This window comes from Prunus persica, chromosome G3 (assembly GCF_000346465.2).
Source record: "Prunus persica cultivar Lovell chromosome G3, Prunus_persica_NCBIv2, whole genome shotgun sequence".
Lineage (NCBI taxonomy): Eukaryota > Viridiplantae > Streptophyta > Magnoliopsida > Rosales > Rosaceae > Prunus > Prunus persica.
In genome coordinates this window covers 6378063-6404097 of record NC_034011.1, presented here as the reverse complement: position 1 = coordinate 6404097, position 26035 = coordinate 6378063, and the positions used below count along the sequence as shown (strand labels likewise).

The window sequence follows — 26035 nt, the reverse complement described above, 5'->3', positions numbered from 1 at the left end:
AATACACCGAAATACAAATTATTGGTTAATTTAAGAAATATCTTTGAAATTATAATGTCTAACTTAGAATCTATATTATTGTTTTAAAGAATTCTAGTCATTGCATGTTTTGTTGTCCAATGTATCCCAATCAGTTTGTTACCAACTAAACCTTGAAATTCTTCTTCCCACCAAAAAAACCTCAAAATTCCACGATTTTCAATTGCCGAAATTACATTTATGCCCTTTTAATTGTTTTTCCTTTGTTTTGAGCTCAGTGCTCTCTTTTACACGAGCTCTGTTATATGCGAGCTATGATGAACACGTCTCCAAGCTCGCTTTTGTTGGATTCACGAAGATGAGCACCAATTCATGAAGGTTAGGCACCTCTTGGCTACAACGACAAAGAAGCTCACAGTGTTGTGTTCGTTAATGTGTAAGCTTCAGTAGAAGCTTACAGTGTTGGGCAAGAAGGACAAACCCAAGATGACAAGGGACAAGAAAGACAAAGAGAAACCCGCCACAACAGCTAGTGAAGAAGAATTATCAGGGGGCGGGGAAGACCCGGGAGTAGTCTTTACTGTGGGCCCACTAGCCGTGGACGGTGATGGTGGCGGTGACAGGACTAGAGCACAAGCAGCAAGGTCGTTCGATGATGGTGATGGTGTGGTAGGAGGGGTAGTGGGCGGTGGTGGTGGTGGCGCAGATGTTGGTGCAGAGGGAGAGGGTCCAAGGCGATGGCGGCTGAGACGGTGATGGCTAGCTTCTAGCCTGACTGGCAATGGGTGCCATAAGTGCAAGTGAAGTAGTTGTCATTGTTGGCGTGACTTGTGGATATTGACTTACTTTCCTTACACACCAAGAATTCCTATTATAATTGTAATTGATTTACTTTAATTTCTGATTTCCTACTATAAATAGATTTAGGAATTTATTATTTACTTGCCCATTCAGGTTTCGTTGTATTATAAATATGACTTCCTACAAGGAGAAGAATACACAGAAAATTCCCACAAACAAATATACTCTCATAGTTTTCATATTTTAGCATGGTATCGAGCCACGATCTTGGAATTGCTGACTCTAGTTTCAAACCCTGCCACCGCTATGGGGTTTGATGATTTTTTCATCCCTCATGGAGGTAGCACCACCAACTCCTTCTCTCCTTCTCAACCAACCATAGCCGAGTTGAGTGCCCAGATGACTCAGCTCTTACAGATGCAGACTTTGGCCCCGAATCTGATCCTGAATCAAGATCCTATTTTGACGACCTCGACCCCGACTATGACGACGACGACCCCGACTCCGACTCCAACTTTGACAACGACCCCGACCCCCACTCCAATTATGACCGCGACACATGGACCAGATTGCGCATATTGTGGTGATCCGAGACACACTCGTGAGACTTGTTTTAAATTGCATGGCTACCCCGATTGGTGGGCTACTCTTAAAGATCGAGGACAACGCAATACGACCAGTAATGATACTGGTTATGGATTTCTTACTTCTGCTAAGATTGATTCCAGGGGCTGGATAATTGATTCCGGTACAACTAATTATATGACATTTGATCCTGATAATTTTCTGAATACTACACAACCTCGACGAACTTGTATTGCAAATGCCAATGGAGTTACTTATCCTGTGACAGGGGCTGGCACTGTTGAACTCTCATCCTCTCTCTCACTGTCTAATACTTTACTTGTTCCATCTTTATTCAATAAATTGTTGTCAGTTAGTCAGCTTACTGAACAATTGAATTGTTGTGTACTCATTTACCCGAGTTTTTGTTTGCTTCAGGATATTCACACTAAGGAGATTCTTAGTCATGGTACTAAGAGAAGGGGGCTATATTATGTAGATGACTTCAGTCCCGGTGTGGCTAACAATGTGACACATCCTTTTGATAGCAAACAACAGCAAATCTGGTTGTGGCACCGTCGATTGGGACATCCGTCTTTTAGTTATATGAAGCATCTTATACCAGATTTATTGTCAAGTTTCAAGGACTCCGACTTCACATGTGATACTTGTATTTTGGCCAAGAGTCACCGTATGCCCTACCCGTTGAGTACGAACAAGTGTACTATTCCATTTACGTTAATTCACTCTGATGTCTGGGGACCTTCACCTATTGCTGCTTCTTCTGGTGTTCGATGGTTTGTCACATTCATAGATGATTGTACACGGATGCCATGGCTTTATTTGCTGAAGAATAAAAATGAAGTGTTTTCCTGTTTTTAGTCCTTCCACAAACAGATAAAAAATCAGTTTAATGCTCAAATTCAGATTCTTCGCTCGGACAATGGTGGAGAATTTGTCAATCATGACTTTCAGACTTACATGCAGCAACATGAAATTATCCATGAGACGACTTGTCCTCAGACACCGCAACAAAATAGTGTTGCTGAACGAAAGAATCAACATCTTCTAGCAGCCTTGCCATGTGGTCTGCCACTTTTATTGTACTCAACCACATTCTTAATCTTCTGGATTTTCCTTTTCACAACAAGGCTCATTGTATTAATACTGCGAGTCGATTTTGTCTCTTCATCAAATGTCGCAGAGCTTGGGTCTTTCTCGGAGGATGAAGTAAATCTCATCTTCTTTGCGGGATTGCTTGGAACAGATTTGGCTTCACCCATTTGTGTCTTTGAAACTGCAATGTCCTTGTCTTGACCTTTTGACGCTTGAGCCTCCTTACTTTGGGATTTCGAAACCATGTTTAGAGAGAAATACAAACTGCAAGAAAAACAATGACGGTTAGGTAAAAACCAGACGTAAAATGAAAGTTTAGACGATGGCAAAAAAAACAAACCGTCGTGCTAATCTCTAGAAATGTGGATGTGCAAATACGTCATGGTCATCAACTTAAAACGACGGGAATTAAATAAAACCGTCGTCGTATTATAAGTTCATAAATAAATAAAAAAACCGCCCAGTTTTCTCTCTCAAACGTTTGTTTCAAATCAGACGATGGTTTTTCTCTTTCACACATCGTATTTATTAATACACCACGTCAGTTATTATGAACAGTCGTGCTATTGAAATAGCACGAATTTAATTACTGTCGTGGTGTGTCAATAAAACCGTCAAATATGAGAAAAACATGTCGTCCTCACATGACCTGTGAGTGGGAATAGTGAAAGATTTCTTCTTTTCAAACCTAAGTCTTGTTTCAAACATCAGTGGGACTCGTTCTTTAAAAAAAAAACTTCAAATGATAGGGAAACTGAAGGAAAAAAAAAAAACAAAGGGACTGAGAAAATACCTTTGGCTTGCAAATAAAGTTTTCTTCGGAATCAAATTTTGGAGTTTTCGAGACGAAGACGAGGAAGAACGTAAAAGAGAGGGAAACTGAGAATCAGACACGCAGCTTTTCGGAAATGAGAGGGAAACTGAGAGAAAACTGAAATTTTTAGAAAGAACATAAAAGTTTAGGTCTGGTGACCGAAAAGTTTATATAGTGTCCCAAAGATCAATACAACGACAGTAGTGACAAAAACTGCCCTAGTATGTACTTACCACGACAATAAAATAATAGCAACCGACGTGGTTAGTAATAAAGCTATTTGACTTTTTGTACTCCGAAAATGACGTGGTTAGTTGGGCGCTACACGTCAAAAGTTTAGTTTTGAAGAAGTAGTATTACAAGTTACCATGTCGTTTTTTTATAAATAACCAACGTTGTTTGTATTAACATCGTTGCCTTTCGTTTACGGACCGACGTGGTTATCTATTTTATGCGACCGTCTTATTTTAATAACCGACGTAGATTACTTTAGTTACACGTCGGTAAGTGTAATATAACCAACGTGGATGTGAAGATTATTTTTATAAATTGGGTTTTCTTCACGCTTTTTTTCAGTTTCAGTTTTCAATTAGGGTTCCAACATCTTCTTGCCCTTGGCTCTATCTCACCTCTTTGGAGGCAATAGTTTGGATGTTGATGTGTGTGTGCGTTTGTGTATCTAAAAGACACAAATACACACACATCATCAACATCTAAAATATTGTCTTTCTAAATGCAAATCTGTGGCTGCCGTCGTCAACTTTTAGAGGCAAATTTTTTGGATGCTGATGTGTGTGTGCCTTTGTGTATCTCAAAGACACAAAGACACACACATAATTAACTTCTAAAATATTATCTTTCTCTCACATTGGTGGTCCGATTATGATGAGGAACAGAGTTCCCTCTAGTAAGATTTCATATCTCTTGGGATCTCAGAATAATCTGATTATGTCGGCGATTTTCTATGTAAACCGCCGTGGTTATTCTCAATTCTTGTCATTATGTTGATTTACCATCGTAGGCTACCAAAATCCAAGAAATAAATCGTAAAAAAAATAATAATAATAAGACGACGATTTAGATATAAGGTTAGCCGTATAAAGTGAATAAATACGACGGTAATTTTAACTTCAAGACGTGGTAAATTTTATTATACGGCTTTAATTGAACAAACCGACGTAGTTAGAGATATAGATACCGTCATAGTACACTACAAAAATAATAAGTCGATAAATTTATCCTTACCGTTGTTGTACATTGATTTAATATGGCGGTATTTTTGTAATATACCGACGTGGATTTTTTTGAAATTCTACGGCACTGAATACGAAAACTTGGTCATGTTTATTACAGAGTAAAAACTACAGCTGTTGTTGCACACTGTCGTCTTTGCTTTCTACGTCGGTAGATTCATACATTCTGCCGTTGTTTTTGGGTTCAGAGGAAAACCTTTTCAATAAGACAACGCTTTTTTAATTTGGTGTGTCATTTTTTAAAAACACTCATTGGAATCTCCATTTTTTAGGTGTTTAAGTTACTCATACACGGCAGTTTTATAACACCATTGTCTTTTCAAACACAACGATAATTTTTTGTTAAACCGTCGTTTTTTTCTAGTCGCCTTTTTCACTTTTTGTAGTAGTGTAGGTAAGACCCACGTTAAATAATGAGTTCCCCAACTGACTGGCAAAGACAATAGGTGTAACTTTTTTACTCAGCAACGTTAAATAATGAATTCCTGTCATCCCTATAATAGGGATGACAAGGCAGGTCGCCCCTCCTTGACCACTCTCACTCAGCAACTTTTGTACTAATATTTCCTTTTCGTTGACTCGACCAAATGTCTTATCAACGAAAGAAGAACTTTTTTGTCGTTCAATTTGTTCAATTCCTCTTTTCATGTATTGAAAGTTATAGTTTTGCCTTTCACTAGCAATCAGAGCTAATCTTTCATTTAGCTATTTTATCTTCACAGCAATGTCAATACGAAGAATTACTTGATTGACTTGGCCAAAACAAATCCAAGGGGCAGGAATGCAAACATACCTTCTTGGTATTACTAGTACTACCAGCATTACCAGCATCTTTTTCTTGCTTCTGAATATGTTGTTTCATAATTTCAGCACTCCACTCTTCCAACACGTCGTCCATCTCATAGGATACATCCTTCAAACTGTCCAGCCAGTATCACATGTCCACCTCCTTCGTTTGCCTCTCCTCTGCATTCTCGAGCACAACTTGAATAGCTTTGAAATGGCGGGTGAGTTTTGCCACTTCTTTCTTAACATCAACAACTAGTCTGACCTTTTGTTCTACTTGTTTTTGGATGACTACGAGCACAGAAATGAGTGCTTCAGCCATTTGTTTGCTCTAGCAATGGATTTCTAGTGGAAGAAAAAAGAAAGGGTAAAGGAAGAAATCTTTTAATGCAAATGATAGCAAGGTAGTGTTGGGAATTGTTGTAGGCATTCTCATTTCTCCCCATATAGTTTTATAATGTTGAGGCTGATGAAGAATGCTTGTAAGTCAATTCAGGCACCACGACGACAACATACACTTGCCAATCAACACGAATATAATTTATCTCTGCCCTAACTTGTTTGTTTCTTCTCTTCTAATTCCTTACTTTTTCTTTCCTCTACCTTGTTCCCTTATTCTTTTCTTGTTTGCTTGGTCGAAGCATCCTCCAAACAGCCACTTATTCAAAAATTAAAAAAATTTGATGGCTTTTTATCTCCTAAGTGAAGCTAAAATCAAGCAACTAATTCACGAACAAAGTGATAGTCGACCTCAATATGACGAGTGCGAGCATGGAAGATAGGGTTGCGAGCATGGAAGATAGGGTTGGCAGCCATATAGATGGCTGAAAGATTATCAACATATATGCATGGTGCTGAACGAAGACAAATGCCAAGTTCACGAAACAAGAACCCAAACCAGCGGATTTCAAGGGTAGTATGGGCAAGAGCGCGATATTCGGCTTCAGTACTAGAACGAGAAACAATAGACTGTTTCTTAGCAGTCCATGTGAGAAGATTATGCCCAAAAAAGATACAAGCACCAATGTTAGATCGTCGATCATTGACGGAACTAGCCCAATCAGCATCGGAGAAACTCCGTAAAGTAAAATCAGTGGACTTGTGAAAGATAAGACCTTCCTCAATCGTACCTTTAATATGCCGAAATACAAATTATTGGTTAATTTAAGAAATATCTTAGAAATTATAACGGTCTAACTTAGAATTTATATGATTGTTTTAAAGAATTCTAGTCACTGCATGTTTTGTTGTCCAATGTATCAGTTTGTGACCAACCAAAACCTAGAAATTCTTCTTCCCAAAAAAAAAAAACCTGAAAATTCCACGATTTTCAAACCCTTATATCAGGTTTAGTGTGTTGCCGAAATTAAATTTATGCCCTTTTAATTGTTTTTCCTTTGTTTTGAGCTCAGTGCTCTCTTTTACACAAGCTCTGTTATGCGCGAGCTATGAACATGTCTCCAAGCTCGCTTTCGCTGGATTCACGATGATGAGCACCAATTCATGAAGGTTGGGCACCTCTTGGCTAGAACGACAAAGAAGCTCACAGTGTTGTGTTCGTTAATGTGTAAGCTTCAGTAGAAGCTTACAGTGTTGGGCAAGAAGGACAAACCCAAGATGACAAGGGACAAGAAGGACAAAGAGAAACCCACCACAACAGCTAGTGAAGAAGAATTATCAGGGGGCGGGCAAGACCCGGGTTGGCCCCCCCCAGCCGTGGACGGTGATGGTGACGATGGCTTGACTGGAGCACAAGCAACAGGGTCGTTCGAGGACGGTGATGGATGTGGTAGGAGGGGTAGTAGGCGGTGGTGGTGGTGGTGGTGCAGAAGTTGGTCCAGAGGGCGAGGCTCCAGGGGCGGCGGCTGAGACGGTGATGGCTAGCTTCTGGCCTGACTGGCAGTGGGTGCCATAAGTGCAGATGAAGTAGTTGTCGCCTGCTGAGGTGAGCGTGACGTTGGCTGGGCCTGTTGTGATGGACGAGCCAATTGTGTTGTCCGAGCTGCATGAGTCGAACGATGCATAGGGTACTTCTTGTACATCGTGTGCGTTGGTGGCGAAGTTGAAAAACTGAAGAATTATTAAGGAACGTCTAGTGTGAGGAGAAATTATACTGTGATACGGTACTACCACGTGGCAGTGCCATGTGGTAGTACGGACTAATAAAATTATGACATCTGGCATTACTGTTAGTAGAGAGAGAGAAGAGTTTCATTATAGCCTGCAATCGGAAACAACATGCAGAAATAAGGGGGGAAAAAAAAGCTGTATAAAGTAAAGGATTGTTTGATTGATTTGATTTACCATTATCCATTTTTGGCAAAGGCTAGTCCTTTATTTTTTTGGGGCGGCTCCTTTTCTTGGCTGCAGAAGTATTTTATGAATGTTGGTGCAGACTCCAATGACAATTCACGTGTTAGGGTTATTTGCTTTGAAAGAAATATAAAAATAAAATAAAAAAGAGAGAAAGAGAGTAAACAGCATTAACAGTGTTCTAATGAAACTCCTCTCTCTCTCTCTAATAACAGTAATGCCAGATATCATAATTTTATTAGTCCGTACTACCACATGGCACTGCCACGTGGTAGTACCGTATCACAGTATAATTTCTCTAGTGTGAGAAGAGAGGTAAGTAATTTTTAAGAAAAAAGGTTGTTCCAATATAGGCCCTTACGGGGTCGTTTGGTACGGCGGACAGTCATGGACTGGACTAAATTCTGGGACTGACTTGGATTAACTCGGATTAGCCTAAGCTGGATTAAGTACTGACCTACGTTTGGTGTTGCGTCGGACTAAGAAGCTGGATTGTAAAAATAGTGAAGACCTATGTTTGGTGTTGTGTCGGACTAAAAAATAATTTTTTTTAATTATTTCTAATTACTCAGGCAGACACCAAAAAATTTATTAGGTGTTGTTGTGATGTATAAATATAAATACGAATTACCAAAAAAAATTATAAGAAAAAAGAAAAAAAAAGTCCCTCTTTTTAAAGCCCAAGGTTTAACTTGGGTATTTAAAAATTTTTTTAAAAAAAGGTTTTAGCTTAGGTAGTCCCAAAATAGAGAAAAAAAAAAAATCTAGAATTATCTTTAATAATAAGTGAAAATAATAGAGAAAAAAAGTTGAATTTTATTGGTTAATTGATAAACCGAACAAGTATGCATCTAATAATAGTTTATTTTTTATTTTTTATTTTTATTTTTATACATACAATTTTTCTTTCCCAAAATAAATACAGATTGTAGTAGCATATGAGAATAAGATAAACAATGAAGTGTCATTTCTTTTCAACTTTTATTTTTTCATTAATATTTTAATGTTTATTATAAAAGGAAACTTAAAATTATCTGAAATTAATGTTTAATTAAAACAAGATTATATATAAAAAAAAAAATGTTAGCACACTTTTCCTTCCACCTTCTTCTTGACTTTTCTTCTCCCAACTCAGATTCCCTACCACCCACATGCGTCCCCTATTTTTTCACTCTCTCATCTCTCTTCATACATCCTCTCCTCCCATGAGTGCTAGTGCTGCTTGGTTTTATATAACCCATGTGAAAACAGCAACAAAATCATACTGAAGCACATAATTCAAACCACCACAATAACTCTCGATTTGTTCAATTGGGTCGGTGGTGGCTATTACTGTTCTATAGATTGGGTGGTGACGGTGGAGGGAGGCTATGGTGGAGGTTATGGCGTTGAGCAGTTTGATTCAAGCCAAGGATCTGACTGTGGTGAAGGCTGGCCTTGGAGTCGGAGTGGGTTATCTCCAAAGAAGGCCAGAAGTTATGGAGGTTGGTATAGGAGTTATGGGTCATCTCCAGAGAAGGCCAGAAAACTTACCTTAGTAGGAAATAAGAGAGAGAGGAGAGGCGATGCTGAAGGAAACGAGAGAGAAAGAGGACTTAAGACTCGCTTGTTCTATATAGAGTGGGGGTTATTTTGCGAACCCTTTTTCAGCCTCGCAATATTAGAATAGCGAGTGAGGTGTTTTTTATTTATTGTTGTCCTATATAATCCCATTTAACTTAGTACCCCCTCTTACCAAACATGGGTTTCAAGTGTTATATAACCCAGTCCAGCCCAGTGAGGCCTACCAAACAAGCCCAACTACTATATCTTAGACATATACCTACCTACTTTCAAGGCTTTACTTAAAACCCAAATTTAAAATAGGTTGCAATGTAAGATAGATTTGTCATAGTAATATTAACTAAATTACAATACATGCCATTTACCTTCATATTTATTTTCAAATATGTCATTAACTGTCTTATTCATAATTTATTCTTCCTAGTAATAGCATATCAAACACCTCATCTCTTTTGGTTGGCACTCCCTCTAACCCATCGGCAATTTATAAAATATTTTGAACCCAAAAAAAATCCCTAAATTATATATCCAATAAATAATGTACCTATAAAAATAATATAAGTGTATATATATCCCCTTCTATTGAGGGACACCCTTTAAGGTCTCCTACGAATTGTTTTTCAACAATCTAAACATCTATTTTTTAAGTCTACATTCATAGATCATCCTCACAAAAAATTGGATAAATCGGAAACCGTTTTGACATCCAATTGTATCATACAAAATCAATGAACACGGTGCTTCAAGAAAGTACTAAATTTTTAATAACTCAATTGAGTGGTCAAATGATATCGGATTCGAGTGATTTTTTGTAGAGATGATCTTTGAATAATTATATAAAAAATAGACGGTTTGGATTAGTGAAATATAATGTGGAGTGGGCCCCACAAGGGTGTCCCTCAAATAAGGTACACCCTTTAGGGTACCTTACGATTGTTTTTTCAACTATCCAAAGCATCTATTTTTTAGGTCTTCATTCATAGATCATCCTTACAAAAAAATTAGACAAATCGGAAACTATTTAGACATCTAATTGGGTCCTACAAAATTAATAAACACGGTGTTTCAAGAAAGTACTAAAATTTCAATAATTTAATTGAATGATCAAATGATATCGGATTCAATTAGTTTTTTTTGTAGACATGATCTTTGAATGAATAGACGGTTCGGATTAGTGAAATACTACGCAGAAGGTAAATTATTTACAATAAGGTAAATATTTTTTACAATATACCTATTAATGTACCTATATTTTGCAAGTTCAACAATTTACCTAGAGACATATGTACCTAAGAAAAATGTAAGTAAATTAATGTACCAAAAACATAGGGATCAAGACCTATAAAGAGCAAGAACAAGTGTCTTTCTTAAATTTGAAATTAATTTCAAACCATAACAATTATTAAATTTGAAATTTTGATATAAATAAAAGGAAATAACTAACCAATCAATATGAAATAACTAATTACACACCAAGTTTTAATTATATGTAAAATAAATAAATAAAACTGACCCACAAAACTTTTGCAAAATTGAAACACCATTATGGCATTGAATCAACTAATACTTATGTTATATTAATCTAAAGGGTAATTTAAAAATCAAGTAATCTCATGAGAATTAGGTAAGACCCAGCGTTAAATAATGAGTTCCCCAATTGACTGGCAAAGACAGTAGGTGTAAATTAGAAGACTTGAGAAATCTTACTGAGAAAATCACCAACAGCGAACTTGTTAGCAGATGCCCAAGTGACATATTGTTGCCCAGATTGTGGAATGGTCCAACCTAAGCTATCTCCCACCACATGCACTGTCTGTGCTGCTACACATTGCACAAATACGGCCACAAAGACGCCAAAAACAACCACCATTTTGCTCTCCATCTCTCTCTCTCTCTCTCTCTCTCTCTCTCTCTCTCTCTCTCTCTCTCCTTGTCTCTTAAATTACCAAATTGTATCACTGATGAATAATGAGAATATATGGAAACGATACATGAATTCAAGCCTATAAATAAAAGCTCTGGAGTAGACGAAAAACAAAAGGCCCTTTTATGCCCTTATAATTGTTTTTCCTCTGTTTTGAGCTCAATGCTCTCTTTCACACGAGCTCTGTTATATCCGAGCTATGAACACAAGGTGGGTGGCTATTTGTGAGAGTTGTTATGTAAGATTCGAGTTGTACCCCTTTATATCAAGCTAGACAAAACCATATGTGGATTGCATTCAATGTGCAAATTAAAAGTTATTTTAGGTACCACAGGTTAGCGAATGAAAACTGAAGAACGAATTATGCTAGCTCTTTGTATGACAAATTGTTACGGAATGTGCAAAACCAATCTATTCTTATGAACGTTTCATTTGATTGGTATTTGTATTAGCCTGTTTCAAATGAATGCAAAATCCATTATTGACATGTATGTGGTTAGATTGCTATTGGATTATCATTCAGGTCTCAACACATTAATTCATCACGCTAATTTGAGTAGGCAATTATATTATACTTGAATATGGCAGAGATCGAATTTTCAACAGAGGGAGTTCCTTTATTGATAATGCAGTCAAAGAAACATCACGATTTGATTATATGAAGAAATCAGGGATAATAGTTCCCTCATATCTCCTATCAAAAATTATACTAAACATCAAAATTAATGGATCCCCAAGATAATAATAAAAATTGGTCCATCTCTTGAGGTCTTCAAAAGAACAAACCCATGACAAGAGCCAAGGACGACAAAAAGAAACTAGCGAAAACAGCCCCGGATGAAGAAGCCGGTGCGGGCTGTGGAGCGGTCTTCCCAGTGGGGGGAGTGGGGGGAGTGGTCTTCCCAGTGGGCTGAGTGGAGGAAGGTGATGGTGCTGGTTCTGGATTAGGGTCGTTTGATTCCAGAGAAGGTGTAGTAGGCACAGAAGGTGGTGAGGTCACGTGAACTTTCTGTGCTGCCACACTTTGCAAGAACATTGATACAACTAAACCAAAAACAATCACCATCTTCCTCTCCATCTCTCTCTCTCTCTCTCTCTCTCTCTCTCTCTCTCTCTCTCTCTCCCCGTACAAAATCGTGCTGTATGTGGGTGATCACTGAGAAGAATTGCAAGGATGCAAGAAATATTGGTGCCTATAAATACAGAAGAGCGACAACTTAACTTACAGAAGAGGTAAGAAAGAATGAAGAAAGACTTGTTAATTGGTTGGAGTCTTGGACGCGGCAGCCTTGACGAGGAACATATAGCAATTGCAATATGCATGGAAAGTTCCATCCAGCCACCTATTTTTCTAAGTTCCATGTGGAAAAGACTTTTCCGTCATGCTTAACTTTCTAATAGGGTAATGATTTTCTCACTCCAATTTTATTCACTTACACTCTTTTTTTAGTAGTATGTGATAACTGAATTTGCAAAACAACTATTTGAATTTCGGATGTGAATATATCAGAATTATTTATTTCATTCGAGAAATTAATGGTTTGAAGAGTTGTAGTCTTTTGGCATATTTACAAGAGTCCAATGTCAATGGAGACACGGTCCTCTATGGAAACTTACGTGCCTTGATGTTTTAATTAATTAAATACAATTCTTTAAGGCTATATTATCATAGTGAATTAATACAATTAGTTGGTTTGATAACTATTTCAATTTTAGTTTTTTTTTTTTTTTTTTTGCTAGAATATAGAGCAAAAGAAGAATGATAATGGTAGTGAGGATGAGATAGAGAGAGGGGATGAGAGATGAGAGGATGGAAGGGAGGAGTAACAAAGTAAAAATAAAAACTTGAAAGTGAAAACAATTTAAAATAGATTTCAGTTTTTAATTTTTGTCTTCACTTTTGTTACTCCTCTCTCCTATCCTCTACTCTCATATTCCCTCCCAATCTCATCTTCACTCTCATTCTCACTTCCATTATTCCTTTTTTTCCTTTATACTCTAGCATAAAAAATGAAAACTAAAAACTACGATTGTTATGCGAAAATACTCCAAGGCCTTGTCGTTGATGGACTACGCAACTACCACACACAAGCCACACAAAGATAAAGCACACACACAAACCCATAAGTAAACACAGACACAAGAATTTCCCAAGTAGGCTCCGTTCATCGGAGTTCTTCTGACGGCCTCAGCTTCACTCAAGGCTCGCAGGAAAACAAATTCCTTCTTCGTAATCTCCCAAGCAGGCTCCAAAGTTGATGACATCAGCACCCACATGCATGGCTCAGAGATGTTTAAGATCTGGGTGGTCAGAGATGTTGGTTGTAGGTGGCGGCAAGGTTCAGTTGGGGGTGGTAAGAGATGTTGGTTTTATTTCTAATTTCTTTTATTTTTTATGTTTCACCCAAATTCGCCGTTAAAGGCGTCATCGCAAGTGACACTTCTTGGTTTTAGTGGTGCTTGTGGTGGGGGGCGAGGTGTAGGTGAACAAGGGGGAGGGTATGGTGGTTAGGGTCTTTGAGAGGGTGGCTATAGAGAATAGTGGTGTGAGTCAGGAAGGGAGGAGAGAACTAATTGAATTTATAATTTATTAAATTATTTAAAGGTAAATCATTTTTATTATTTGTTTGTCTATGTTGGAGATGTGGCCCACTTGGCCACATCACCCAGATTGGTGTGAAATAACCCATATATACGAAAGTACTTGTAGGGGCTTTTTTCTTCCGGTAGCTTAAACGGGTTGGGCTGCCGTAAATGGCAGATTGATGAAATTGTCCCCTTTGTCTGAGTTCGAAAATCAAGCTCCAAAAGCATTTCGAAAGGGCAGTAGAGCCTTAGGAAGCGTTCTGGTTACCTTCACCAACTAAAACAACAGCAACGTACAGATGATTTCTTGATGCTTACAGATAAATTTTCTAGCTTGGCATGAGAGGCTTGTGGCATGGAAGCAAAATCAGCATGAGTTTAGCACCAAAGAGGAAAATATGGCTTCCTAGGGAAAAATGAGAGTGTTTAAGGTGAGGAAGAAGGGGTTTGCAAGTTGATTTGGCTAAGAAGAGAGAAAGAAAGAACTATGTTCTTTCGGCAGCTTGTCAGATGTGAAAGTAGTCTACCAGAAGAAGAAAATGGAGAAAGAGGGTGAATAGTGCACGAGATTGTTGGGTTTTTGCTGGTAGGAGAGGAAGCTTACTCTCTAGGTCTGAATTCTTTAGCTAATGATGAAGTAGTGGGGTGCTGGGTAGTTTCCGGCAGCTCGACGAAAACTCTGTCAAGCTTTGGAAAAGTTTACCAAAAGGGAAAATGAGAAAAGATGGAAGGATGAGCTCGAAATTGCAGATGTTTCAGAGGTGAGAGATAAAGCTTGCTCTCCAGATCTGAGTTGATTTTTGGTTGAGTAGAAAAGGCCCCTTTTATAGCTACTGGAAGCCATCTTTTTCCAAGAAACCCTAATGGTTTCTATCTAATTTGGCCAAGCTTTTTCCTTCCTTTCTCGTCCCCTTCTTTGACTTATCTTATTCTAGCAAAATCTTCTCTGTTTATTTGCACAAAATCAGAAATTTTGGAAGCTCAAGACCCCCTTTCCTGCAGCTGTTCCAATGGGAGACTTCCATTCCCAGCCATCTCCTTCCTTTCTTTCTTTCTTTTTCCATGGCCAGGTCTGATGGGGGAAGGAATTGGGGTATGTATGTTGGTGCTTCTGGCAGCTCGCAGGCTAATATTCATTGGTTCCTTGAATGTTTCTTGCTTGGAACTTGCTCCCCCCATGTGCTAGAGCTTCCCAGCAACTTTTCAGACTTTCCTTCGTGGCTTTATTATTCAGCCAAGTGCTGGAGCTTTGCAACTCTTCTATTGTAATTGTATGGGCCAAGTTGATTTATTGAGTAAGTGGGCTTTCTTTATCAAATATTTGGGCTTTTTGGTTGAGTCAATAGGCTATTTTGGTTGGGTTATTTTTATTTGGAGTGATGGACTATTCTTTTCTCTCTTGTGCTTACCCACATGTTTGGACCTATGAAATGGGCTTGAGTCCCGAGGCTCCCAAGCAACCCAGGACTTCCATTTCTAGGCCCATTAATGGGCCTCATGATAATTTATTACAATCCATACCATAACCCACTCAAGCAAGCCCTGGGCATCTTGCGTGGCTTGGGCCCACTTAAGTTTGTAGAGTGGCATGTTGCTTATTTGCTTGGCGTAGCATGTGTGCAAAGCGTATATGACGAACTTTCGAGTGCCCAAATTGTGTTTCTTCTTGATAAGGTATCGCATTGGGCCGAGAATTTATTTGGACCTAAGCGTGGATTTTTTGGGCCTCAACAGTACTATAATATCCATGTCATGTCATCAATTTTAACAAATTTTTGGATGGAAAGGTAAGGGGTAAAGTGGAACACCAAACCTTGGTAAATGAGGGTGTATTCAATTGTGATTTTAATGGATTGTTTTGAAGCTTAAAAGTACAATGGTATTCAATTAGGATTTTTAAGTAATCAATAGAAGTCTGGTGGTATTCAATTAAGATTTTTAAATAATTAATACAAGTTATGTGATATTCAATTAGGACTTTTAAAAGATAATAAAAAGTACTGTAGTATTCAAAAACTTACTAATTTAATGTATTTCATTAAATGGTGTATTGTGTGAGACTTTTGAGCGTGTGATATACATACCAAATCACATAACAAATCACACACTCTTATGCATGATTCTCATATATGCCCTCATACTTTTTTTCGCCACTATTTTTTCATGCCTTTTACTATTATAAAAAAAAAATTCATAAGAGAGACAATAAAGGGCCCACATCACAGCACACTCCCCATTTTTCCTCCTTTCCATCTTCCTTTATTTTTTTTTTCTTTCTTTCCTCCTCCCTCACCTGAACCCTCTTTCTCCTCTTTCCCGAACTCTCCTCTCTCCTGAACTCTCCTCTCTTCCTTAGTGTACAGTAAACCAACATTTTTTTCCCCCAGAAAAACAACCACCACTTTTCTTAAGACGACAGAGTGATTATTATTGTATTGTTAGGGGTAAACAACATCATCCCTTCAAACAACGAATCCATCTCATCTTCCTCCATATGATTTGGCTACCCCTAAACTCAAAACTAAAATCTTCCAAATCCAATAAACCACCAAATTCTGAATCAATCAAAATATGACAAAAGAAAATACAAAATTTCTTGCTCTTAGTCCTACTCCCAATTTCAAAGCTTAAAGCTTGCCTCTTTGATTTTTGATTGGTGTGGCTGGTTGGTTACTAGTACTAGTGCGCTGCAAAAGAAGATATTCTGAGAAGGATGAGGTAGGCACCTTTTAAGGGTGGTGGTGAGCATACACATTTAGTTAATGCGGTGAGCAAAAATGCTCCCATAGAAATATAAAGTAAAATCCTGTAATTGTAATCTATTAAAATCATATGTAAATTCCTAAGTTAATAAAATCATAAGTAAAGTCATGTAATTGCAATCTATTAAAATCATAAGTAAAATCATATAATTACAAATTCAGTTGAAATCCATTACATTAAAATAATGTAATTACAATATGTTAAAATCTCAATTGAATACACATACATGAATTGTACTAGTCCAAACAAACAAGTTTACCTTGTAATGTCATCTTGATCAATATATTTGGAATCCTTCCATTCAAATGGAGCCTACAATTTATTAGTAACCAAACGAAAGGCCAAATCTAGTTTGTTTGATTTGTTTCAATTCATGAATTCTCTAAGTTTACTAACACATAAGAAATCATAAAATATGCGAACCTCATTAGTTTTTAGATTCCGATAATAAGATTATTTAAAATTAAGGATAGGTTATGGGGTAGCCAAAAATAGGGTAACAAAGAAAAAAGAGAGAGAGTATTGCAAACTGCTGGAATATTATTTGTTAAAAAAAGCCGTCAGGAATTGTACTGTTAATGAATTACAATGAATCATAATGTAAGAAAAGAAAATGAATTGGCTATACATGGAGAGATTTTACAACATTAGGAACCTGAAACACTTCCTTCAGCTGTTGATCATAAGCCTAACTATCATGTTAACATTAAAAACAGAACAGCAGCACAACTTGTGAAAACCCACGTATGTGAAGATTGAAACCAGCCTCGAAGTCCAAGACCCTGAAACCCAACATTTTAGATAAATAATTAGAACAAACACACACTGGAAAATCAGAGAACTGTTTGACAATTATATGAAACTCATACCTTGTAATTAAGGAGAGATGAGGATGCTGCAGAAGGACCTACAAGTCCAGTGAACCCAATGTCATAAGAAATGCTCCCATCAGCTTTGAACAATCCGAAGTTCCTCTCAGACGTCGGCCCCGGCTTCAAATTCTCATTGAACAAAGCAAAGATGTAAGCTTTCACTTCCATCTTTGGCCTATGAGGTGTCCCCTTCTTCTTCATTAGCCGTTTGCGTAAGTTGTAGTTGTAAGTCCTGGCATTTTTGGGATCTGCTCCTGCTTCATTTTCGTCCCCTTTAGATGCCCAACCAGTTTCAGAAACAATAACCTCTGTCTTCTCAAATCCAGCCTTCTCCAGAGCAAAATAAGCTGCATCAACCATGGCGTCGAACATGTTGTCGTAGTGCAGGTTAGTCTTTGTGTCCTGAATCCCAGCATTTTTTTTAAAGAGAGCATAGTTGAGGTCAATGTGCTCAGGATCACTCTTGTAGGCCAGAAATGGATATGCATTTATATAGAAAGGGGAATTGATCTGTGAGAAGAACTCCAAAAGCGGATTTATGTATTGAGCAACATCTTCCCTGAAAATGCAGGCAGATGGTGGGTAAGAACTGGCAAACACAGCCTCTGAATGTGGACTTGAGACCTCAATGGATTTTGCCAAACCAAGCCTTTGAAGCGCGCTGTAAACATTCTTGGCAGCAGGCAACAAGGCCTCCCAGAGTTCCACATCAGTGCCCCCCAAGATCTCATTCCCCACTGCTATTCCGGAAATGTGAGTTCCAGGAATGTATGGCTGCACATTTTCATTTATCCAATTCATGGCGCGATCCTCGGCTACACTGATGTCTTTCAGGAGCCCATTTCCAAGTCCAACAATTATTTGAATCCCCGATCCCTTGAAAGCGGTGAGGACTTCGTGATCAGCGTCGTATATCCTGATGTTCTTGATCTTTGCTGCTTTGAGAAGTGTTACCACACTGTGAGGTGAAGGTATATTGTCAGCGATCCGGCCATAGTTTACTCCATATGTTCCTGTAAAAGATGCATCCACTGAACAGAAAGATACAAACGTTCATCAGACAAAGACTGTTATCCAAATACTTCAATACACATGAGACACTTGAACACATAATTTAAAATTTAAAAATACTAAGCAAATTAGAAGAGAAAATAAGAAGAAAGCAAATGTTAAGTCAATATAAGTGACTATACAATTCATCGAAAAGCCTACTTGACATTAAAAGTTTAAGCAAATAGTGGAAGAAGTAGTTACCATTGAGAAATGTAGTGGTGGAGAAGACAAGAAGGAAGCAGAGATAAGAGAGCTCCATTTGTTTTCTGGTTCTACTAACAATGAAGGAGCATTCAATTTGTAGAGAGGAAGTGGAGATGACCTAATAATAATGTTATGTAACCCACCAACAACGGCAACCTCAACCGAGATACTGGCGTAAGCAATCCTTGGGATGAGGCAATACTTTTGCTTCAGGCAGGCCGTAGATCCAAGATTCTTAGCCTTCCTTAAGTCCAGAGATGATGTCCGAAGGATGTGATTCTGTGAACAAAGAATGCAAGATTCTTAACCTTAATGCAAAGGTGGCAAAATGTTTTTTGGTGGAGGAGCATAGAATAGATTCTTACTTTACTCTCACTTTTAACTGTCTTTTTCAAACTCAAAGTATACCTTTTCCACTTTCTGGTTTTGTTTTGTTTCCATCTGGGTATTTTCTCTGTTTCTTGAAAAGGCTCTTTCTCTTTGTCATAGGCTTTGGGATCGATGGTTCAATATACCTTTCGTGGGAAAGGAGAAAAAGTACCCATGTATGCAAAAGGTTTCAACATAAAATGTTAGTGGCCACAATTATAAGCCTTTTGGACGTCCATGCTTCAAGATTCACTGTGGGCAGAAAAAAAAAAAAAAAAAGGAAAAAAAAACCATAAGTACGATTAAGAAAAAGTATTGATGCTTGCAAAATAAAAGTACATAGCAAAGGTCGTTACAAACCAAATTCCAAGGCTTCCCTTTAAAAAATAAAAATAAAAAATTTCAGAGAAAAATGGGTCATTAAATTATGAGCAAAACACTCAGAAAGAAGATTTGTGATTTATTTCAATTAAGAGGGGGCATTTGAAATTCATAATGTCTTATTTTTTAATACAAACAATAGTCTAAACTATAAAGATACGGAGGGTTTTTCACACACACATACACTACCAAATGCCAAATGAGTTCGAACCTAAGACCACCGGTAACTCAAGGTTATTTTCCACTGGATTAGACTCCGTTGGCATATTGTTCATTACTACTCAGGACAGCAGCAACAACTAATAATCATGATAGTAATAAATTAAAGGCTAAGAATCATGTAATTCACAGCTATTGTTTGGTATATTGTTCATAGCTACTTGATATTTCTGTTACACAAATTATAATAAAAAATTATATATTAGAACTTTTAATAAGCTGGAGCTAATTAAAAGTTCTCTGTTTTCCACCATGCTCTCGGATCTTTCCCAGACTGCATAACATAATGAAACTGCAGAATAATCTTTATACCTACTCATCATCGTTTCTCTCTTATTGATCAGACTGCAAAGAAACATATTCGTCCAAAACCAGAGAGCTCAAAATAGCACTCAATTTTGAGAAACACAAGCCGCCCAGGACATTTAAAACTTTAGCCACATTAACAAAGTAACAAGGTAACAAACGAAGTGCACTTGATGACCATCTACAACAAATAAAAAGCAGTGGGCCCAGTAAGGATGTCTTACATTCTACAATCTAAGCTACTGCATAACTATTGCTGCAGAAACTACAAGACCTAATCTTCTACCGGACCGGTCTGTTCCCTACATACAATTACATTCTAACATTAACAACATTAACATTATATCATCCTCAACTCCCAGAGTTACTGTAACAAGGGAAGGCGCAAAATAAAGGGTTAAATGGATGTCACAGAATCCTAAGTGTGATAAATGGTAGTACAGCACATTCAACAGCTCACTAGAAAGGTGGTAGATACGTTCAGCGGCTCAATGGAGGGGTCTGTAGATTTTGTGGGGCATCAGCTTGCACCACTTGCTCAGCCTTGCCATTTTCAACAACCTCCCCATCCTTGGTCTTGATTTTCTCGTCAGCTTCAGCATTGCATTTTCCACCGTTCTCTGCTGCATCGTTATTCCCTTTGATCTCTCCCTCCGTATGAGGTGCTGCTGCATCCACATTCTCTTTCTCCGCAGCCCCATTTTCTTCCACAGTCACAGCAGCTGTTTCATCCTGTTTTTTGCCGCAAGTTCCATTCGCTTGATCTTCCCCTGCTTGTGGCACCTCTTCTTTGTTGTTTTCAGTTATCTCAGTAGCAGCTTTATCCTCTGTTACAACATTTTTCTCTTCATTTTCCTCCTCGCCTTGAGTTTTCTTATCATCATTCTCAACGTCTGCATCTTTTTCTTTCTCTGCTTCCGCATCTTTCTCTTTCTCAGCTTCTGCATCTCTCTTCTCAGCTACCTCTGCATCTTTCATTTGAATTTCATTCGTACCATCAACTTCTCCACCAGCAGCTTCCATTTTGTTGTCCTTTGAACCTGATGATTTTCGGCCTCTTTTTTTGGGAGGCTCACTCTCTGGTGCTGGAGCCACCTTGACCTTTTCACTGATCCTTGCTGATCTCCTAGGGGTTTCACCAGTGCTCCAATCAAACTCTGATATTGCAGGGTTACCAGGGTGTGATTTTAAGTACTGCTCCAATTGTTTTCTATTATTAATCTCCTCCCCTGTTGGAGAAATGAATACGATCTCATTTTTCCTTGGTGTACCTCCCTTCTTGGGGAAAAACTGCGGAACAAAGAGAAAGAAAATGTAAAAAACCATATCCAAGGATTATGTACAACAACCACATTGACTTAACTCGATCAACCATCCTTAGTAATTCCAACAATGCTAGCATGGTATAGCCAAATACTAAAGGATTCAGAAAAGCATATGCCCTTGTTTTGAAACATTTAGAAAGGTAGGCAAAGAGTTCTGCAGCATGTATTAAAAGTGACTGTGATCTAATTACAAGGACCAAATAAAAAGCAGATTCACAATGTCACCAGAATATCATTCACTTTTCACAAGCTGTTTTGAGTAGGTTGTCCACATATTTTACCAGAACACTCAGATTTCATATACCAGAATAGTCAGATGAGCTTAATTAAATTCTTTCAAACTTGTGCAACATCAGGCCTGAGTACTTGAATAGTCAGATAAGAATTTAATTTGTCATGGCCAAAGTACCAGAAAACTTCTCCAACATTAGGTGGCTCTCCACCAGAACAAACAACCATAGCAAATGAAACCTTAACTTCCACTTGGGTTTTTAACTCAATTGCAAGAAGTTTTATCACAAATATGTCCTCCATGAAGATTTTCATGTGAAAGTCTACTTCTAAAGTAGTTGGCATCCATCTAAGACGTAAACCTCCTCCAGCACTATTTTACTGATGAAAGTTCTCCAGTTGTATATAACAACCTTTGAGTTCTTGGCATGGTATAATTTTTTTCACCAAAATTTCCATAGAATCCCACTTGCTTATCCTCACTCTATCAGGATCCAACTTATTTCACAACCGTCATACATCAATCGACAATTCTAATTTTATACTGCAGATACACGATATATACACAAGGTATATACTATCTTGTTCATGATTAGGACAATATAACCGATTTATACTGTATAGAGCGAAAGAAATGTTAGAGGCAATACATACATTGGAGTAAACAGAATGGCTTGCCCAAGAAACCGGATGTCGTGGGTTCGAGTTCCGGAAACAGCCACTACAAAAACAGGGGTATGGCTGCATACATCTTGCTCTCCTCAAAGTCAAACCCGACATTACAGGAGCCTCATGCAGTGGGCTGTCTTTTGTTTTTTTAACATAGAAATGCATATATACAGAACGCATGCACATGCAAGAGAGAGAGGAGAGAAAAGGGGGAGAAGAACTTGTGGATATTGCTTCTCTATATTTTAAGACCATTTAGGTCTGATTTCATAAGTTTGCAAATTTATTTTGATACTTTCAAGAGAGACAAGAATATAGCCAAGGGGAGATTTCTGGGATTATACGAACTAGAAGAATGAAGATAAAGCGTGCACTATTTAAATTTAAATTATATGATCTGAACTGTATTGCTAGGACAATGACCCTTTTTGTCTTCCCCCAAAATTACACACATGTTGTCAGTGCAAACATTGGTTTCCTATATAGCTGAACACTTTATATAGCGCAAAATAAAATGCATCAATTTTCACCTCTTCTTATTTTAACAAACACATGCATCTTTGTATAAAGTAAACACATACACATGAAGGAATGGAAAAAATAGGAAATATCAGCAAATCAAAGCATAAAGGATTTCAAATTCAACTTAACACAATTTTCTAATTTTATGAATAACATAAAAGGTGTTAGAGAACCAAGTTCCTGTTTAAATGGTCAATCTTAGGTATAAGCACTATATGATATAGGCAAGAAAATATTTCAACCAGAAATACTCTTTGCCCAATGGTTAGAAAGTAGCAGAGGTTCGTCTCTTATAGATCTCAAATATTTATGAAAATCTACGGTTAACCATAAAAAAACCAGATTATCCTGATGTAGATCACATTCTGGCCCTATTTTCATTCACAGTTTAGCAAAGAGCATGCCAATTTACCTAGTTTCTTGTCCTTAGGGAGACAGAGTTCACTAGAAATCACAACTCGCAGACCTTGACTCTAAACTGCTAAACATGTAAAAATTGATTACTTGATGACACTAAATGCTTTTTCAAAAAATTAATCCCAATTTAACAAGAGGAAATTTTGTCGTGCAGAAACAGGGTTCTCCTTTTAGGACCGACTACAACAAGCTCGCTGACTCCCCTTTCATCATAAGGCATGGAACCTAATCAATACGAGAAATACAAGAGCATACTAGGTGCATGCACGTAGAACATACATTGATTTTGAGGAATGAAGTTTTCAATTCCTCATGTTTTACTTTCAAACAAGATAACATAAGGCTGAAGGAAAAGACTTACGTTGCTGGATTCAATCTTATTATTTATTCTTAACGAGTTGTCATCCAGATTTATGGTACAACAGAAAGTTGAATACAGCTATCCTACTGAATGAAACCAACGAGGTCTGCAAGGTTCACATCTAAGCAATACCCTCTCCGTGTGGTGAACTCAGGTTACTTCTGAAATAGCGTCAATAACATAATGACTAGAAAAGACTATCTTCTTAAGAATTTTTAGTTATACTGAGGTGAATCATCTCATCTATCTACAATCGATTAAAATCACACACAAGTAAGCAAAAGACTGTTATAAACTAGGTATAGTGCTATTCTCCCACACTTATGTCAACTATCTAATTCTAAATCAAGTTCTGAGACACATAAAAGGGACATGACCAAATCCTTTTGGGCCGAAATCATCAAGTATCGGTGCTTCACTGAACACTGATACACAAACTTCGGAAGAAACAAATAATGTTATTGTTCCAGCATCAAACCCAAAATTCTTTTAGATTGTACCCAACAAATGTCTACTACAAAGGACTTCAAAGGAGGCGATTATAACCCAAGGCAGAGATTAGATTAAGCTAAAGCTGCTAGCTCGGGCTCTCAGCCGGTTGTCGTTACCTAGGGCAACCATCAGAGGTCAAGGACAGCCATTTATTAGGATTTAATTGGCAAAAGCAGGGTAAGACAACATGTTTTGAAGTTCGTGTAGCATACAGTTGAAAAACCAAAATTAGTGCACTAATTTAATGGGATTTCTCATCATAATTCTATCTGACCAGGCAGCTAGCAATCATACAACACTTGGAATTCCCCTAAGCCTAAAAGTTGTTTAATAACTTTTGTGTGACAGTGTAACAGCCATAACTGGGTTGTAGGTTTTGAATCCATAGATTTCTACAAAGTGAGGCTACAAAGAAATTCCATATCAGATGACACTACATGATTCGATTACCATATCAGTTATATTCATTAATGGCGGACAATTAACAGATTGACTAATCAGTCATAACCTAGTTGAATCAAATCTACCCAAAAAATAACAAAACGAAACCCGTCGAACCGGGATATGGTTAAAAATTTATTTTGGAAACGTTCAGAGCAAGCACCTATTAATAGAAATGGAATCATCAGGATTGCAGATTTTAAGAAAATCTGGGTTTGGGAATCACAAGGGTGCCAAACTGAAGAAAACTTATAGTTCATGGATATGCGGTTTATGGGTGATTGCCCTAAGACTTTGTACCCAACAAGGGAATAGTTCATGGGGGTTCCCTCATTACCTGAAAAAAATAAAAAGATCCTAAGTTCAAGCTCACCTCTAGTAAGTCTACCATACTTGTAAATGTGAAGGAAACCACCAACATCTATCTAGAACAAATAATATTTGGCCACTATTTATTTCCCAAGACCTTCCAATTACTGAACTTATAGAATTACATTTCTTTTATACAGAACTAGCTCCAACTTACTTCTAAGAGGATGAATTTTTCAACATATTAACAGAGATTCACACAAACTGCCAACAAAAAGTACTTGATCTAAACGATGTAACCTTTAACACAATCCAGCTAGGGTTCCATACAGATAAAGCAGTTCTTATATCTTAGAGCACAAATTAAGCATTTTTACCAGGGAATACAACTTTGCTGAAATAATAATAACAACACTAACAAATAAAAATACTGGCATATATGTGTTCGCGTAAAGTATTTCTCCAGAATACTTCACCAAAAGAAGCTTTCCTATATTTTTCACCGACACTTTTTGGACAATCACCAAATTCAGTAAACACTTTACACTAACAAGAGACCAAAAATTTACAACAATAATCAGCACACGCCAAGTCAAGAGCCCATCCCTTAAAAGCTACTGCCCTTATTTCGGCATCCATAAATTACTGCCTTGAATTAGAAATTAATTTGCAAACAAAAAAAGAAGCATAAAAAGCCCTACCCTTGAAAGCAAGCAATTTCAGACAAAGTTCTACCACATAGCACTAACAAACAGCAAAAAATTGAAGCAGATTAAGAAAAAACAGAGCTAAAATCATACCAACCCCAGCACCCAAAAACCAAAAAGAAACCAAATACCCATGAATTAGAAGCAAACATAAAGCTACAAGAACAGTTCATATCATGCAAATAGGACTGGTTGGTACCGAAAAATAAACAAATAAAATTTGGTTGAGTAACCAAAAAGAACGTTAGAAAGAAGAGACCTTCTTCTTCCAAGCAGGAGGAGCTGAGAGCTCTACAGAAACCTCATCCACTTTGCTATCCATGTCTGCAACTGCAACCCGTAGAGAATTCACACACACAGGACAGAACCAAAACACCCCAACCCCAAGCTCTCTCTCTCTCTCTCTCTCTCTCTCGCTCTCTCGCTCTCGCTCTCGCTCTCTCTCTCTCTCTCTCTCTCTCTCTCTCTCTAAAACACACTCTCTCTCTCTCTCTCTGAAAGGCTCGCGCTTGTGCTGTTTGTGCGCGTGTGCGTGGGCTAAAGAAGTGCTAAGAAGCTCTACGAAACCGTTGGGAGCTTTTTTCTTTCTTTTTTTTTATAAATATTTTCACTGTTAAATAAAACCGTCCCAAAATTTATCAAAAAAACAGTCACGACTTAGCTCCACGCCCAGACAAGTAGGCGTGCTTTTTTTA

The 26035-nt window shown here is 37.7% G+C and overlaps 3 protein-coding genes across 4 annotated transcripts; all 3 read right to left on the bottom strand.

Annotated features, from left to right (window-relative positions):
* Nucleotides 423–25829, bottom strand: LOC18783963 (cucumber peeling cupredoxin). The gene is made up of 4 exons (XM_020559327.1): nt 25820–25829; nt 10883–11118; nt 7149–7383; nt 423–682 (listed from the first exon to the last, which is right to left on the bottom strand). The coding sequence occupies exons 2-4, from the start codon at nt 11069–11071 to the stop codon at nt 423–425; spliced, it is 684 nt and encodes a 227-aa protein (XP_020414916.1). The 5' UTR covers nt 11072–11118; nt 25820–25829.
* Nucleotides 16983–18723, bottom strand: LOC18782471 (glucan endo-1,3-beta-glucosidase 14). Its single transcript, XM_007217268.2, has 3 exons — nt 18589–18723; nt 17332–18365; nt 16983–17244 (listed from the first exon to the last, which is right to left on the bottom strand). The coding sequence occupies exons 1-3, from the start codon at nt 18644–18646 to the stop codon at nt 17158–17160; spliced, it is 1179 nt and encodes a 392-aa protein (XP_007217330.2). The 5' UTR covers nt 18647–18723; the 3' UTR covers nt 16983–17157.
* LOC18783279 (methyl-CpG-binding domain-containing protein 11) lies at nt 19957–25820 on the bottom strand. 2 transcript variants are annotated; one of them, XM_020559296.1, is made up of 2 exons: nt 25600–25820; nt 19957–21156 (listed from the first exon to the last, which is right to left on the bottom strand). In XM_020559296.1, exons 1-2 carry the CDS (start codon nt 25660–25662, stop codon nt 20347–20349), a joined length of 873 nt encoding a protein of 290 aa, XP_020414885.1. In that variant the 5' UTR covers nt 25663–25820; the 3' UTR covers nt 19957–20346. The 2 variants fall into 2 exon arrangements, with proteins under 2 accessions (XP_020414885.1, XP_020414884.1); XM_020559295.1 differs by lacking the exon at nt 25600–25820 and adding an exon at nt 22077–25564.